This window comes from Epinephelus lanceolatus, chromosome 17 (assembly GCF_041903045.1).
Source record: "Epinephelus lanceolatus isolate andai-2023 chromosome 17, ASM4190304v1, whole genome shotgun sequence".
NCBI lineage: Eukaryota > Metazoa > Chordata > Actinopteri > Perciformes > Serranidae > Epinephelus > Epinephelus lanceolatus.
Window position 1 is genome coordinate 38,696,327 of NC_135750.1, and position 16,523 is coordinate 38,712,849.

The 16,523-nt window shown below is 40.9% G+C and overlaps 1 protein-coding gene across 4 annotated transcripts in view; it reads left to right on the forward strand.

Annotated features, from left to right (window-relative positions):
- nt5c2a (5'-nucleotidase, cytosolic IIa) overlaps positions 1-16,523 on the forward strand; it is a 38,082-nt gene that overhangs the window by 13,127 nt on the left and 8,432 nt on the right. For all 4 annotated transcript variants that reach the window (XM_033612953.2, XM_033612954.2, XM_078176165.1 and 1 more), the window contains 10 exons: positions 2,206-2,323; positions 2,455-2,550; positions 3,568-3,659; positions 5,721-5,778; positions 7,719-7,812; positions 7,901-7,954; positions 8,128-8,211; positions 11,727-11,768; positions 14,713-14,820; positions 14,919-14,985. In XM_033612953.2, the coding sequence (XP_033468844.1) occupies positions 2,206-2,323; positions 2,455-2,550; positions 3,568-3,659; positions 5,721-5,778; positions 7,719-7,812; positions 7,901-7,954; positions 8,128-8,211; positions 11,727-11,768; positions 14,713-14,820; positions 14,919-14,985 (813 nt within the window). The remainder of the gene's footprint in view (positions 1-2,205; positions 2,324-2,454; positions 2,551-3,567; positions 3,660-5,720; positions 5,779-7,718; positions 7,813-7,900; positions 7,955-8,127; positions 8,212-11,726; positions 11,769-14,712; positions 14,821-14,918; positions 14,986-16,523) is intronic.

The window sequence follows — 16,523 nt, forward strand, 5'->3', positions numbered from 1 at the left end:
CATGTGTTTAACTATTAATTTGGAGTCTGAAGCTTGCTAGCAACACTACAAAGCACTGTAGCGCTTAGGTTTTCTTTAAGTAGGGGTCCCAAACAAACGGCTCTGCGACCAGATCCAGCCTGTTAAACATTTTCATATGGCCTCCCAGTTCTTAAGAATTTAGTGTTACATGTTGCTTGCAGTTTTTTTCTTTTCTGTTTTTTCTTTCTGTTACTTCCAGTTGTTTTTTAAAATAAAGTTTACAGATAAGGACCATAATGCAACACGAGGCACCTACAACAAAAATATGTCAGCATGTGTTTAGAGTAATAACAGGAGTAATACCTAATTTCACGTTTTCTTCCTTATATGAATTAAAAAATGAGACCAAACTTGATATAAATTGCCTGGTTTTGTTTGTCTTTGTGATCAGATATTTTAAAGAAGCATAATTAACTTGAACTATTCATCAATCAGGCTGTTTCTGACTCCATGTCTCAGTGGCAGAGAACAATCCTGAAACAATTCCAAGTCTTACTTTTCTCTTCATTTAGCCTAAATTTTGAGTTCAGGATCGGAGTGAAAAATAGTGAGGGGACAGTCTTCTGCCCTGTTTACTGGAGCACCCACTGTAACCAAAGCTGCTCCTGTCCAGCTGTGTCTGAGGATATTCTTGGCCTGGAGACAGTCAAGACAGTATTTCCATACACCACGGTAGGAGGAGGGGGTTGGGGTTCACATAGGGGTTATTATTGGCTGATATCAGTATGTGCCAATATTCATCATCATCAAACCATTTTTATGGCTCAGAAACAAATAACCAGTTTTCAGTGGTTATGTGCATGTGGACAGCTTTGACACATCTGCAGGGCTGTACAGAGACCATACAGACAATCCAACATCAAAAACTGCAGTTTCTTGAATGACCACTTGAGACTAGGTCCAGAAGCAAGTCAGTTGAGTTTTTAACATTCATGACAACTGTGGTGGGGTGAATTTTCATATAACTCACCCATTTACATTTTATTAAGGCTTAAAGTTATCAAGTTAAAGTCACGTCTCCCTTATGTTAGCTTCCAGTTGGAATTCCCTGTTGTGCTCAAAGTTAAAAAGGGGCACATGGAACAATATTAAAACCATTCAGCAACTTAATTTACAGCAAATCTTTGGAATTATTCCAGCCCATATTCAAACAGAAAGTAACATTGAATCTTACAACCCAATGCATAAAATTATGAATGTGTAATAATGTCCTTTGAGCTGGGTTTCCTTGTAAATTTCATAAAAGCTGTACAGTAATATCACATCAAATTTGACAAGAATATAGGCAGGAATTCTTTGAAAATTTAATTTAATATATAAAGGATTTTTTAATAACAGTTCAAATATAAGGAAGTAATGAAGGTGTTGTAATGAAATTTGAGCTGAAATCCCCTTTAAACTTCTCAAAAACTGTACAGTAAAACCATATGAACATTAAGTCATAGTCAGGGTAATCCGGAACAGGTTCAGCTAACCTGTGAAGGAAAGGTTTTTATAAATGGTCATATATGAATATTATTAAAATATTTTAACTTTGGAGCTCCCTTTTTCAAAATTAAAAAATTGTACAGTAAAATAACTTCAAAATGGATTTTCTTTATTGTGCAGTATTATGTTGTTTTACTTGATATATCGAATGTGAGAAATTATTGCTAGAATACAGGTCTTTCGTTGTCCTTTTTGGCCACTCAAAGCATCCGTAGCCTAACAACAGGCATCAAAATCCATGCAGCAGTTGGCTTGAAATGACGGCTCACTTGACCACAGCAAGAACCATTAGTCAGGACAACAATCAAACTTATGTCCCATAACTAATGCATCATTTAAAGATGATGCTGTGTAATGCTTATAGGATACATATAATGTCATAATCACACATGTGAAACACACCATCTAAACATTGCCACTTAGTGTCTGTCTGCGGTATCCTGGGTTGCAGCTGTAAACATAATGGAGGGCCCATCAAGGAGGCCGTCATGTGACAAACTGACTGATGGCAGCCATAGATGAATTATTATTAATTGCTAAATGTTCTTCTTGATAAGGGCCACTGGCAGGCCTTCACAAACAAACAAAAATAATGTCTTGACAAAAGGGAACTTTGGATTTCAAAGGGCAGATGCTTGAGCACCCTCAGCCTCCCTCTTTGCATGTGCCTGCACATCTGCCTTTCTGTCTGTCTAGTGTATAAATCTCCAGAGTATGAGTCACTTGGCTTTGACTTGACGGTGGAGCGCCTGGTGTCCATTGGATATCCACAAGAGCTGCTCAACTTTGTCTACGACCCCTCCTTCCCCACCAGGTTCGTTCTCAAAGCCCTGTCTTTTTGAAATCAGTTTGAATACCAGTGCAACAAATTCATACTCTCAAGTGGGCTTCCTCCTTCCATTATCTGACTGTTTGCCCTCCCTCCCCTGTGTCCATTCTTCTCAGAGGTCTGGTGTTTGACACGATGTATGGCAACCTGCTCAAAGTGGATGCATATGGGAACATCTTGGTGTGTGTGCACGGATTCAATTTCTTAAGGGGGTGAGGTCCACTGAACCCATTGGTCTGCCAACATAGTCCACCACATCTCTAAAAAAAAGCAGGCAGTTATCTGTATTGTCAGATCCTTCCTCTATCGCATCTACAACAGTGTTATTTAAATGAAACATAAAGAAGACTTGAAGTCGACAGCCATGCTGGCAGCCCTGTGAGGCGGTGCTTTAAGCTAGATGTTCCAAAAACAATCCCATGCAGATTTATTTATCAAGCACATTTAAAAATAGCATTTGACTAATGTGCTGTACAGTCACAAACAAACAAACAAAAACACACAAAAAAACACAACACAAACTCCAGTTAAGGGGGGGTTTAAACACCTGTAGTCGGGTGTATGTTGTTTGCACCAGAGGGAATGAATATATACTATAAGGAAAGTCTAAGTAAGGGATAATATGATGATATAATTGATTGATTGATTGATTGATAATGTTGAGTTATTTTTCAACTGTCACTGGTTCACTATACATTATCCCGCTTAGAACATGGCTTACTACTAAAACATTCAGTGATGTGTCACAAAATAATGATTAAAGCATGTTATGGCCGTTGCTATGGTATCCCTAGCAACGGAGCAGCAGAGCAGTGGTGATACCTCAAGAAATAAACACCACAGAATTTTGTTGATTGATGATGTGTAGATAAAAGATGTCTTGGCATCTGGCTTATAAGCAGCCATTAAGACATGAAAGTTACACAAGATGGAGGTTAATCAAGATCATTTGATAGACTGGATTTAAATTTGCTGAATAAGTATTTAACCATTGTTGGTGCTGTGGAGCAGTGTCTTCATCAGCAGATCCCTACAATGTTAGTACATCATGTTCTAATAGCACATGCACGTAACAAGTACAGTGGTGGCAGGATAGACATTTCAGACTACTGCAGAGGGAGCTACAAGAAATAAATTGTACTCTACAGTGTAACTCATGTACCCTGGTTTGACCTTCTTCAGCACTGGTAACCCTCATGTATGTTTGTATGTGTGCTCACTCTGCACAGACCTGACATCAGAGAGATGTATCCCAACAAATTTATTCAACGTGGTGACACAGAGCGCTTCTACATCCTCAACACACTCTTCAACCTGCCTGGTAAGAAAACACATCAACACAGTTTCATCCTCTGTTGGGAAAATGAAAACAAATAATATGACAAAAATAAGTACAATAGCAAATTTGATCTTAAGATTTATTGGGATTCTTGTTTACTTTTTAAGACTAGACCAAGACCACTGGAAAAAGTTAAATCATAGGCATCTAGAGACTGTTAGGGTTAGGGTTAGGGTCTCATATCATGAGACATATTACCAAAAACAGTGCACATCTAATGTCAGTCAGTCTTTGACTTTTATTTCAGCAGCATCATATAAGATGCTTACGCTTAATATTATACTGCTACATAAAAGATGCTATGAAATTAAATGCAATAAGAGTAATTATATAGGAAATAAGGCTGCCATCTGTTGCAGAAACTGGCAGATGGGCCTTTCGGGGAATATTTAATTTTCAGATTTTATTCCAGTGAAGCACTTTGTGACCTTGTCGACTTCAAGGTGCTCTATGAAATATACTTTATTTACTAACTTACCAAGATGACCATTACACGTACAATAGAATCAATGAAAAATAGTTTCTGAAGTGAACTTAAACAGCTTCATTAAGCTCTCCTTGCTAATTAAGCTTGCAGTGTTTCCCATACATTCATTTCTTTGTGGCAGCTGCCACAATATCAACATTGACCACCACTCATTGATTTGCTCCTTTTTTATAGTATTTAAGGGGCCGTACTTATGCCACGTCTTTAACCGCCTGGAAAACACAAGGTCAGGCACTGGGCGCTACTCTTGTGCCTTTTCGGTGCCAGGTTTCAAGAGTGCGGCGGCAAGTTGCATCTGAGGTTGCTAAGCAACCTCAACAAGCACTGTATCACAGCCTATTTACCTGAAATCCTGAGTGCAGAGCTGATGTTCTTCAATGCGCTGTTTGTGTTCATTGGACAAACGTAGCAACCCCTGCACTAAATTGATCAACTTCTCTTCTATATTTATCACAGACTGATATTTACAAAAAAAGGGAAAGATGTCTGTCCGCTGTGATTGGTTGGTCCTCGTCACATGACATGCGGTGTGCACTGCTGCATTCCAAAACTCGTGTAAATTAGGTGCTGGGGAACGTGTGTGCACCACAAGGACATTGCTCTTGCATTTGAACGTGCCTGCCGCATGTCTACATTGAAAATAATGAATTTGAGGGCACAAACACAGCATGTATGCGGCCCCTAAAACGGGTAAAATCTTATTCCATTGTAGAGCTGTGTGCAGCGCATTGATTCGCTCAGCCCCTCGCCCCGCTCTTGTGCTCTCTCTCTCTCTATCTTTTTTAGCAAATCACAAATAAGAAGAGGAAGGACTGTGGGAAGACTTGTTTGCCACCCTGCAGTCCCTTCCCTCCCTGCTGCCAGGAGACTATTTATCAGGGAGAGAGTGGGCAGAAACTCTGGGGATGGACTCAGTAGCAACTCGAATTCAGCCAGCGCAAACCTCAGTGCCATGGTTCACAGAGGGCTGGGTTTAATCTGTGTACCAGCAGCAACGGAGAGTTTTCTGATCTGGCGGAAGGTGTGCGCTGGGCTAAATTTCCACTGTTAAAGCCACAACTTCCTTCCCCCTTTACATTTGAATTAAATCCATTCGAAAAGTTTACAAAAGCATCATCAGGCAACATTCAGATGATAAAAAACTAAGTGCTGGAGTCTGCACACTAGAATGTGCTACCAAAAATATTTAATTATATTACTACTAAGGTGACATTTCATGAGACTGCAGAAGAAGACTTTCAATAATTATAAAGTGAATCAATGTTTTTCCCACTCCTAGTATCATAATTTCTTTTTCCTTTCACTGAAAGTGATTTTTTTATCATCTTAATTTGAGTTTTGTACTACTTAGTAAAAGTGTTAAATAAAATGATGTGTTCAGTTGTATATTGAAAAGACTTAAAGAAAAGAATGAACATTTGAACTAGAGTCCACTGACAAGGCTCTGAATGTGGTTACACTGTCTTCTGTTGACTTGATTTGTCAGATTGAATGCATGTTTATATTCAGGTTTACAGTCAGTCTCACTGATTCTAGTCTTATTTCCTCCTCCTCAGAAACCTACCTCTTTGCTTGCCTGGTGGATTTCTTTAGTAACTGCCCCAGATACACAAGGTACTGCATACTCACTAGAGGTCAACCAACAGTGGGTGTTTAAAGGCCAGTATAATAATTATATAGTATGGAGCAGGAAGAAGCCCATAGCCCATTAATCAGCCATTATCCAACCCTTAATGATTTTTTTTTTTTTTTTTTGACTTTATTAGATACTGACCTACTGTTGAACTGAACATCTAAATCAAAGTAATAGATACCTAGATAGATTAATAAGTCTGGATCACTGAAAGTCTAACTCTAAGTAATAAATACCTTAAATAGAAATAGAAATCTGAAACTAAACATCCAACCTATCGTAGTAAAAATAGGTGGGAGTGATTTTTATTTTTTTGAGCCATTATTTTTCCTTAAAGGTAAGGCATGATTTTCCGGTACACAATGACATTACCCTGGCTTCAAGTTTGGAACGTCCATGCAAAACAGTGACCAGTAGCCTAGAATGGATAAACCAAACACTGGCTAAAGATGAGGCCATTTGCATTTTCATGTCAGCCACAGTAGAAAGAAGCCCAAATGCAATGTGCAGCGCTGGAGTTGGGTTAGGGTTAACCAATGCCAAAGGGCACCAGAAATACATGGAAACTGCGTTATTCTGTGTTTTACCAGTTTAAATGACTGGGTCTGTTTGTTTTGGGGGAAAAAAGAGACCTCTACGGATAATTTGGCTCACAGTAAAAACCTCCTGAACATCTGTATCAGAAAAAGGTCACACGATAACTTATTAGAGAAAAGGTGTGAGCACACAATAGTATGTTGTGGGCAAGCCCCAAGATACTAAAAAGTGTCAGAGATGCATTGATCTGTGACGTGAGATTGCTTTATTCAGTGTTTTTAGTAATTCTGTTTGTTTTGGAGAAGAAGAGACCTCTGTGGACAATTCGGCTCCTGATTAAAAACTTCCTGAAAAATACATACTGAAGGAATTCCTGCCAGCTGAAGTATTTAGCTGGTTGCAATCTGCAATGCACTGCTAGACGCCACCAAATCCCCCTAAGTCATACACACTTCACCTTTAAATTCAGAAAGAGGTCTGTGAAAGATCCTAAGTCTACATATTAGATTCATGATGTGTTCTTAAATGGCAGAATTGTTTGCACCTGTTTGCGCGTGCCAGTTGATACCAATTTGCATGTAAATGCCCACAAGGGCATGAGACTGCAGAAGAAGACCTTTAATAATTCTAAAGTGGAGGTACCTCTGCAGGAATTAAACGCCAAACAAGCTATCATATTTAATAGCGTCAGTATAGGATATTGAATAACACAAAAAGATGCATGAGATGCTTAAAATACGCATTAATCAACCACCCATACACAACCTGCAAACTTCATGCAATAAAGTGGCACAGTTTTCAGGACTATGGGCAGAAACAAGGTGTGTGTGTGTGTGTGTGTGTGTGTGTGTGTGTGTGTGTGTTTGACAGAGTGAGAGACAGAGAGAGGGGGGAGAGAAGGTGAAGGTCGACTATATAATGCAATGTTTCTTTAAGTTATTATTAACTTACTTGGGAGGGCAGCGTTGTCACTGTTTTTCCTGCCCTCCCGAACTGCCCGTGTTACTTTCTAGCGTGATCAATCACTAATTTAGTAGATTACATGGTTCCCAATAACATAATACTACATTCTGTAGTATTATACAACTGTAGAACTGATGAACAAAATATGTATAAGTGTGCTCTTCAGTGTGCATAGATTCTGTTCTTGCCGAAGAAGAAATACCAAATGAGAAAACACTTGTGAATACCAGAATCAAGTGGTTATTAAGAAGAAATTTTTCTGAAGAACAGATGGTGAATGAAGTCCAATGCTGTTTCAGAACTTTTGTATATTATCAATAACACAATTCTGGGGGAAACACTGAGTCCTTGTCATTTTTCACCCTCAGAATTTCATGCTATGTAGACTGTAGTGTTAACATGATATAATCTGTCTCTGTAGTTGTGAGGCTGGCTTCAAAGATGGCGACCTTTTCATGTCCTACAAGAGCATGTTCCAGGATGTCCGAGATGGTGTGGACTGGGTTCATTTCAAGGTAGAATCCTTTGTTTTCCAGTATAAAAGCTGTTTCCAGCCAGTCAATCCAGTCACAGGCCTCAGCCCACTCTTATTTGTTTTCACAGGGCTCCTTAAAAGAGAAAACGGTTGAAAACCTGGAGAAGTATGTGGTAAAGGATGTAAGTAAGCCAGCATAATAAAGACTGCTTTTACATAATCACCAACAACCAATACCAGCTTGAATTTGACTTTATAGTTAGGGTGACAAACAGTGCATTTTAGCTTAGTTTCATCTTTTAGCTGTTCAATTTTCTGCATCATTGAAGTTTGTTTTGTTCTTTTCTCCACCAAGCCGAAGCTTCCTCTCCTCCTCAGTCGTATGAACGAAGTAGCCAAAGTATTTCTGGCCACCAACAGCGATTACAAATACACAGAGGTGAGAGGAAGATTTACATTCAGATAAATGTTTAAAGCAAATCACAATCTGCTGTCTCATAATGTCATCAGCACAGATTCATTTTTACAGTTAAATGAATGGTTGCCTAATGAAGTTATGATACCAGGTGATGTTAATGATGGGGTATAGTTTCCTTTTTCCGTGCTGCTCTGATACAAGACGTTAAGATATACTCTCCTAAATTCAAGACTCCTTATTGATTAAAAAATAATAATTTCTTTAGAATAGCAATGTTATTAATTTATCGTTTAACTGTTAACCAAAAAAGGGGGTGAATGACTCGCAACACTGCAGGACTCTTTGCAGAAAAACAATATAATTTATTGCAGTTTATTACGGCGCAATAAATTATATTTTTTTTCTGCAAAGAGTCCTGCAGCGTTGCGAGTCATTCACCCTTTTTTCATCTACAACTATCGACTCAGCACCTGCCCTCCCACGGTGAGATGTGCGTGCCTTTTGTTTGATTTTTTGATCCTTAACTGTTAACCAACAATAAGAATTTTGACCAAATAATACTATTAGTTAAACAGTGTAATATATACATATATATGATCAAATATGATATATTCTGGCACTGCGAGGGGAGATGATGAAACAACAGAGCCTGCTGCTGCCCAGAATGGCATGGTATGACATTGCATGGGCAATGCCATAATGTTGCTCCTGGGAGACGACTACCGCACCCTCAACAAGCTCATGGCCTAGAGGCAAAGGTGGACACCTACATGAAAGACATTGGACCAGCACATTTTCTGTTGCTGTCATTACACAGAACAGTCAGCTCAATGTCTGCATAGTTAGCACTAGCTAATACAGCAGCAGTGGCTAATATCCGACATGGTCCCAACAAACTCACACAGACACCGAAGCAGCTCGAATGATGTTAAACCTGTTAGGTTTGTTAGCCACATGATGCTCATAGTTGGCCCTGTCACTGTGTGTGCAGGGCAGGCTGACTCCCTACGTCCCTGGCGCAGAGCTCATAATCCCACAGCAGTAGTGTCATGATAAACAGGGAGAGCAGGGAGAGGAGGCACTGAGGGAAGCCATATGCCTGCCATAGGTCTATAATGACTCCATTTAGCGATATTAACCACTTTTGGAGTAGGACATGAGGCATCAAAACATTATTCAGACTTAATAACACATCAGGGTCAAAAGACCTGGGAGGCCAACCTAAATCAGGCTTTTACTCAGTATGTTTACATGACACTAGAGAAAATGGATTTATTGTGTTAGTCCGACCAAAATTGGACTTTTGAAATACATGTAAACATGTTAGTCTGACTGAAATCGTACTAAATTGAATTTCTCAAATTTCTTGGACAAACACACCCAGATAATGCGATTGGGAGTTTACTTTCTCCTGCATGTATTCAGTCAATCAGAGCCAAACTGGCCAAGGTGCTCTGCATGTACTCCACAGTTTCCGTCCCAGGCTTTGACCCGGAAGTCGAATAGCATTAAATGCGTAACAGAAGAGTAACAGAAGAGAAGAAAAAGGAAAAGTAAAGCATGCAGCATGTACACAATGTACAGAGCTGTAAAGTTGTCCACCGTGGTACCAGTTTGCTGCTAGCTAACTGTAGTTATCTTATTTTTTCAGATTGTTTGGTCTCTGATGTAATAGGTCAACCTTAAAAAGGTCCAATGCTAACAAGCTGAAAGGGGACAAAATCACCACCTATCTTAGTGGAGTCGGACATACAATAAATTGACTCTATCATTTCTTGTATGATTACTTGTCCAGCACTTAGTTTTTTATCATCTGGATGTTGCCTAATGATTCCCCTCCCATGCTTGTATACTGGGACAAGGACAGTAGTCCAAGTAAATAGCCTAGTTGAGTTATAACCGTAGCTCCAATTAATTGTGCATGTAAACGTACTAACTGACAGAATGGAAACTAAAACTGCATTTTGAGCCACAGTTCCCAGAACTTTTATACCTAAGGACAACTTTTCAAGGAACCAAAAAGTTCCAGCCCATTGTTATTAGCATTTCCACTGCACATAAGGCAAATGGGTCCACTGCTATATAAAAAAGCTACATGATAGGATGAGGGCTGAACAAATAGTACTGATGCAAGTTGAATGTAATGATTGACATGCAGAGGGAGAAAATGAAATTAAGTGTCTGTATCCACAGTAAATTATCTGTTGAGTGTTGTTTATTTATGCTGTAGAATGTAACCACTGTGAAAAGATGTTTTAGTTCCCTCTTTCGCTGGCTGTCTCACAGCACCACAGTTTTGTCTCTCAGTTGCTTTCCCGTGGCACAATACCTCTCTCTGTTTCCCTGTTTTTTTTATAAGTAAGGAATAAGGCAGGAAGCTGACAACTAAGCCTGACTTCGCTTGGACTGTTCTAAAAAAGAGAGAAATTTTTTCCAGTCTTCCTAAATTGGTGCTAAACTGTTACTAGAGTACTTCGTTATTTTATGAAGAAAGCGGTAAATGAGTTGTTGAAGCAGCAGCGCTGTGTATGTTTGACCACTCAGTGACGGTCATCCTGCAAACCCCATCCCAAAAGATCCTGTACTTCCAGTACTACCCCTAGGTCAGGAATCAAGAATGTCCCCTGAGTTTAACCTTGGACCTTGGTCCCTCGGGTCAGAAAGCAGTGAATTTGATAAAAGGTTCCTACTCCCTGGGGAAAGTTTCTTGAGGCAAAAAGGGGCTTAATTTTATGTAATTAAAAAAAAGTTGCATAAATTCTGAAGTATAATTTAAGATACTTAAAAGAGCACATTTGACTCTGACAAGATTGCAGGGAGTTAAACTTACAGATAATCAGACTTGCTGGAGTTGTAGGGTTGATCACTGGTACACTTATTCATTTCTTATGGGAATGTCCCATAGTGTAGGCTTTATGGTATGCTATTCATTTAAATATAAGGCAGATCACAGGCCAAGATATTCCTTAATCACCTGCTCTATATGTTTTGTGGGATCCATTACTGCTAAGAAATCTTCCTACGTCTGGAGCCGACTGGGCTCACACAGCAATTATGTTTGGTAGGAAGATTGTTGTTTAAGAGTAGAAACCTGTTGATTTGCGTCCAGCGTGTGTATGGTTCTCTCAGCTTGGAATTGTAGCATCCTAAAAGAAACTGTCTACTAAGATTAACAAGAAAAGCCCTTGAAACCTTTTGCTATCAGGGAACAGCCCTTTTACTCACAATTTATTTGTATTAAAACACTGAAAATGCTTCACATTCCTATAACCCCAAACCCATGCTGACATTATAAATACCTCCTCCATACGTGTAATTATTTATTTTTGCACCATTATTTTGTTGTGTGTGTTTGTGTGTCAGAGGGTCAAATGAGGATAAGGCCATTTCTGCAGTCTACTGGATTTTATTATTATAACAGTTATTAGTTTTATTGAAGTACTTTTCTCAGTTATTTCACAATGGCCCAATTTTCTGGTTGTTATGTCTGTTTAAAAAAATCTAATCTTGAAATAAACTCTTCTGTCTTCCTACAGAAAATTATGACCTACCTGTTTGACTTTCCTCATGGCCCAAAGGTAACACCGATGATTTAATAACATTTGTATACATTTGTCAACAGATATGATGTGATGATGAGAAAAATAAGAAACAAAATATCACATATATCATCCATGAGAAAAGGTGTCTGTAGATATGATATGATAAATGGTAAATGGACTGCACTTGTATAGCGCTTTTCTAGTCTTCCAACCATTCATTTCCAACCAGCACTTTTACACTACATTTCTTATTCACCCATTCACACACACAGTCACTCACTGGTTTTGCAAGGCTACCATACAAGGTGCCACCTGCTACTAAGTAACCATTCACACGCCGATGGAACAGCCATTTGGAGTAATTCGGGGTTCAGTATCTTGCCCAAGTATACTTTGACAGGCGGGACGGAGGAGCCGGGGATCAAACCGCCAATCTTCCGATTAGTGGACGACTGGCTCTACCTCTGAGCCCCAGCTGCCTCTGATACTGTTCATCCATCCATTCAATTTCCATAACTGCTTATCCTGTTGGAGGTCAGGGGGTGGCTGGAGCCTATCTGGCTAGAGCTGACATTGGTCGAGAGGCAGGCTACACCCTGGACAAGTCGCCAGACTATCGCAGGGCTAACACATAGAGACAGACAACCATTCACACTCACATTCACACCTATGGGCAACTTAGAGTCTTATACTAACTTAGAGACTAACCTGCATGTCTTTGGACTATGGGAGGAAGCTGGAGTCCCCGGAGAAAACCCACGTGGACATGGGAAGAACATGCAAACTCCGCGCAGAAAGGTCCCTCCACCCTGGGTTCAAACCAGGGTGCATCGTTGCCTCCTACTGGTTAGGCAGCAATGCTAAAAAGAAAAAATGAAAAAATGAGGGAAGCCACTGTGAAGCAAAGAACACATCCTTTAATGGCTCAGATCTGCCTTAAAGGGATAGTGCACCCAAAAGTGAAAATTCAGCCATTATTTACTCACCCATATGCCGACGGAGGCCCTGGTGAAGTTTTAAGCCTGATTTATGGTCCTGTGGCGTACCTACGTCGTTGCTGTGACGCCGTCGTGAACTCTTCGAACTTCTCCGTCACTCCATTTCGTCGCGGTGCAATTCACTGCCAGAGCGGTAGGTGGCTGCGTTCCTTTCCTGAATGGTTATCGACGTCTCTAGTTGATTCTTTGTTTAGCTTCTGGCTTTTCCGGTCACAGAGAAATGAACGCGGAGCACGGACAGACGGCTCCGTCCGTATCCGTATCCGTATTGAACGTTGAGCATAAATGGGCCTTAATACTGCAACATCTACATCGCAACAGAAGATGTTTGAAGATGGCGGGGATGGCGCAATCTGGAAATACGGAACCGGAAATGCGTTGCTACCAAGCAAACCAATCACAGCCCTCTCAGTCTGCGCTGGGTCTGCGTCGCCTCGACGTGTAGTTACATTTTTGGGGAGGTGCATGTCAGGCTACGCCTGGGGCTACGGCAAGCCTTCTGCGTAGCCACGTACCCTACGATGTAGCGACGTCGTTGATTTAACGCAGGACCATAAATCAAGCTTTAGAGTGCTCACATCCCTTGCGGAGATCAGCGGGCGGAGCGGATAGCATGCGTAATGGCAGACGGCGCCCCAGACTAACGTCCAAGAACAGAAAATTGAATCCACAAAATATCTCCATACTGCTCATCCAAAGTGATCCAAGTGTGCTGCAGCCGCGACATAAAAAGCTGTTTCGAAAAACGTCATATGAACTCTGTTTTTAGCCTCACTGTAGCCTGTAGCTCTGACTGCTTCTCTGTGCTCTGCGTTCACGTGTGCGCGCTCAGGGTGATCGGTGATGCACGGTCTCTGAAGAGCAGCAGTCTCGTCAGTACTGATGTCCAGATTCTCAAGTGCAGGCATCGCCAATTCCCAGTCTGAGCAGCAAAGACTTTCCTCATCCATTGGCATTGCTTTGCATTTGAAACAACTACACCACCAGGTTTCCAGTGCTCGACTCCGGTATTCAGCGGCTGGCTGAGACCAGCGAAAGCATGAGCTTTGCTCACCCGTGTTTACATCACGTGACACGTGCACCGCAGGGAGAGACAACGGTAGCCACAGTCGCTAAAAGATAATTTGCACTACGGTCTTTTAGCAAAGGACAGCCCAACATGTCTGAAGACTTTGCAATTGAGGAGGAACAGCATTTCTTTGTTGAGCCGTATTTCTTTCAGCCCGAGTATATGGACGGAACTCAGGCTACTGGACGAAGCAGCTGCCGCAGCTCATGAGCCTCAGCCAGCCGCTGAATACCGGAGTCGAGCACTGGAAACCTGGTGGTGTAGTTGTTTCAAATGCAAAGCAATGCCAATGGATGAGGAAAGTCTTTGCTGCTCAGACTGGGAATTGGCGATGCCTGCACTTGAGAATCTGGACATCAGTACTGACGAGACTGCTGCTCTTCAGAGACCGTGCATCACCGATCACCCTGAGCGCGCACACGTGAGCGCGGAGCACAGAGAAGCAGTCAGAGCTACAGGCTACAGTGAGGCTAAAAACAGAGTTCATATGACGTTTTTCGAAACAACTTTTTATGTCGCGGCTTCAGGACACTTGGATCACTATGGATGAACAGTATGGAGATACTTTGTGGATTCAATTTTCTGTTCTTGGACGTTAGTCTGGGGCGCCGTCTGCCATTAGGTGTGCTGCCCGTTCCCCCCGTCAATCTCCGCAATGGATGTGAGGACTCTAAAACTTCACCAGGGCCTCCGTCGGCATATGGGTGAGTAGATAATGGCTGAATTTTCATTTTTGGGTGCACTATCTCTTTAAACAGCGTTAGGCAGGCCAAAAACAACAACCACCACCTTGCCGCCCCCTGATACTGTACTGTACTAACAGGATTTACTTCAAAAGCATTGAAATTTGAAATTACAAATGGTGTGTGTGTGTGTGTGTGTGTGTGTGTGTGTGTGTGTTTGTTTATTGCAGCCGGGTACACCCCACCGGCCTTGGAAGTCCTACTTTGACCTGATCCTGGTGGATGCCCGCAAGCCTGTGTTCTTTGGAGAAGGAACAGTGCTGCGGCAAGTCGACACTGTGAGTTTGCACTATAGAAGCCTTCACTGACCAAACACCATATACATATACAATACATACTGTATACGAGTGTGTGACTCACACTTGGTTTCTTTCAGACTACAGGTCGGCTGAAGATTGGCACATACACGGGACCTCTTCAGCATGGTATTGTTTACTCTGGAGGTAAATAATGAGCTTTCTTAAAACAGCTGGTCATTTTTATGCCTCTGGGCAAGCAATAGTCGTGGCTGAAGGCATCATGTTTTTGGGTTGTCCATACATCTGTACATCTGTTCATCTGTCCCGTTCTCCTGAGCACAGTATCTCATGAACACAAACAAATTTCTTCAGATTTGGGACAAATGTCCACTTGGACTCAACAATGAACTGATTCAATTTTTGTGGTCAAAGGTTAGGCTCATTGTGACCTTGTGGCCATTTCATTCTCATCAACGCAATATCTGCAGAAGGCCTTGAAAGAATTTCCTCAAATTTGGCACAAATGTCCACTTGGTCCACTTTGGTGTTCAAGGGTCACTGTGACCTCAAATAACACGTATTTGACCATAACTCGAGAATTCATTTGCTGGTTACAAAATTTTACACAAATATCTATTAGGATAAAATGATTACAATTTATATCAAAAGGTCAAAGGTCAGTTTCAATGTGACATCCTAATGTTTTGCATGAAACTCTTTTCTTGCCAGTACTTAACATCATATCTCAGGAACACAGGAACAGAAGGGGATACATTTGGTCAGATACTGAATGGGTGATTCTAATCTTGGGTGTCCACCTTGAAACTGTGCTGATTGTATAGATCCTCTGTGCTGCCAGGGGGAACATGCGTATGAAGCATCCATGTTTTAGAATTTGTAGCTTCTTTGATGCAGCATACATATTTGAAGCATTTTCAGTTGTCATGGCTACATATGAATCTGGATAGACATGGATGTAAACTATAACAGCAGTTTGACTGGTTCGTGGAGGAATACAACTGTGAGGTGGTAATTCTAGTTTTTTCTGATCATTTCTCACTTTAAAGTAGCAGATTATGATTTATACCTTGTTTAACCCATTCATTACAGTACGTGGCTTTAAGCCCAGTTCTAACAGTTGTACACAGATTAAACTAACTGAATTTCCTGATGCTGATAAAGGTTTGTATACATCTAACCTATATTACTTTTGCACTTTTGATCAGCTAAGAAATACAAAAGTAGTCACATATAGATGTTGTATCTGTTTATTTTAGATGGTCCAGAGTGCTGACTTGGGTCCTTAAAATGATAGTAATAGATTCGGGACTGAGCCTAAAGAAACCAAAAGTAAACACTCCATGAATCACTTCCTTGTGCAGTACAGGAATAGAAGACCTGGGGCCTCATGTACAAAGACTTGGGTGGATTTCCTATTGAAACATGGCGTACGCTTAAATCCAGAAAACGTTGTACACACTAAAACATCCACATGTATGAATCTGTGCGTACGCATGAATCCAAGCACATTTCCTTTGTACATCCCAATCAACGTGGAATTGAGCGCACATGTTGAAGTACCTGACCCCTCCCTGTCCACTCCCCCATTTAAATAGGCAAATCATATTTAAATTGGCCCTGCACCTGAGATTCCCCTCTCTGCACGATCAGAAAACTAAAACAAAAGAATGAGACGCTACGCACTGAAGTGGAGGTGCACAAAAATGTACTTTTTGACACGC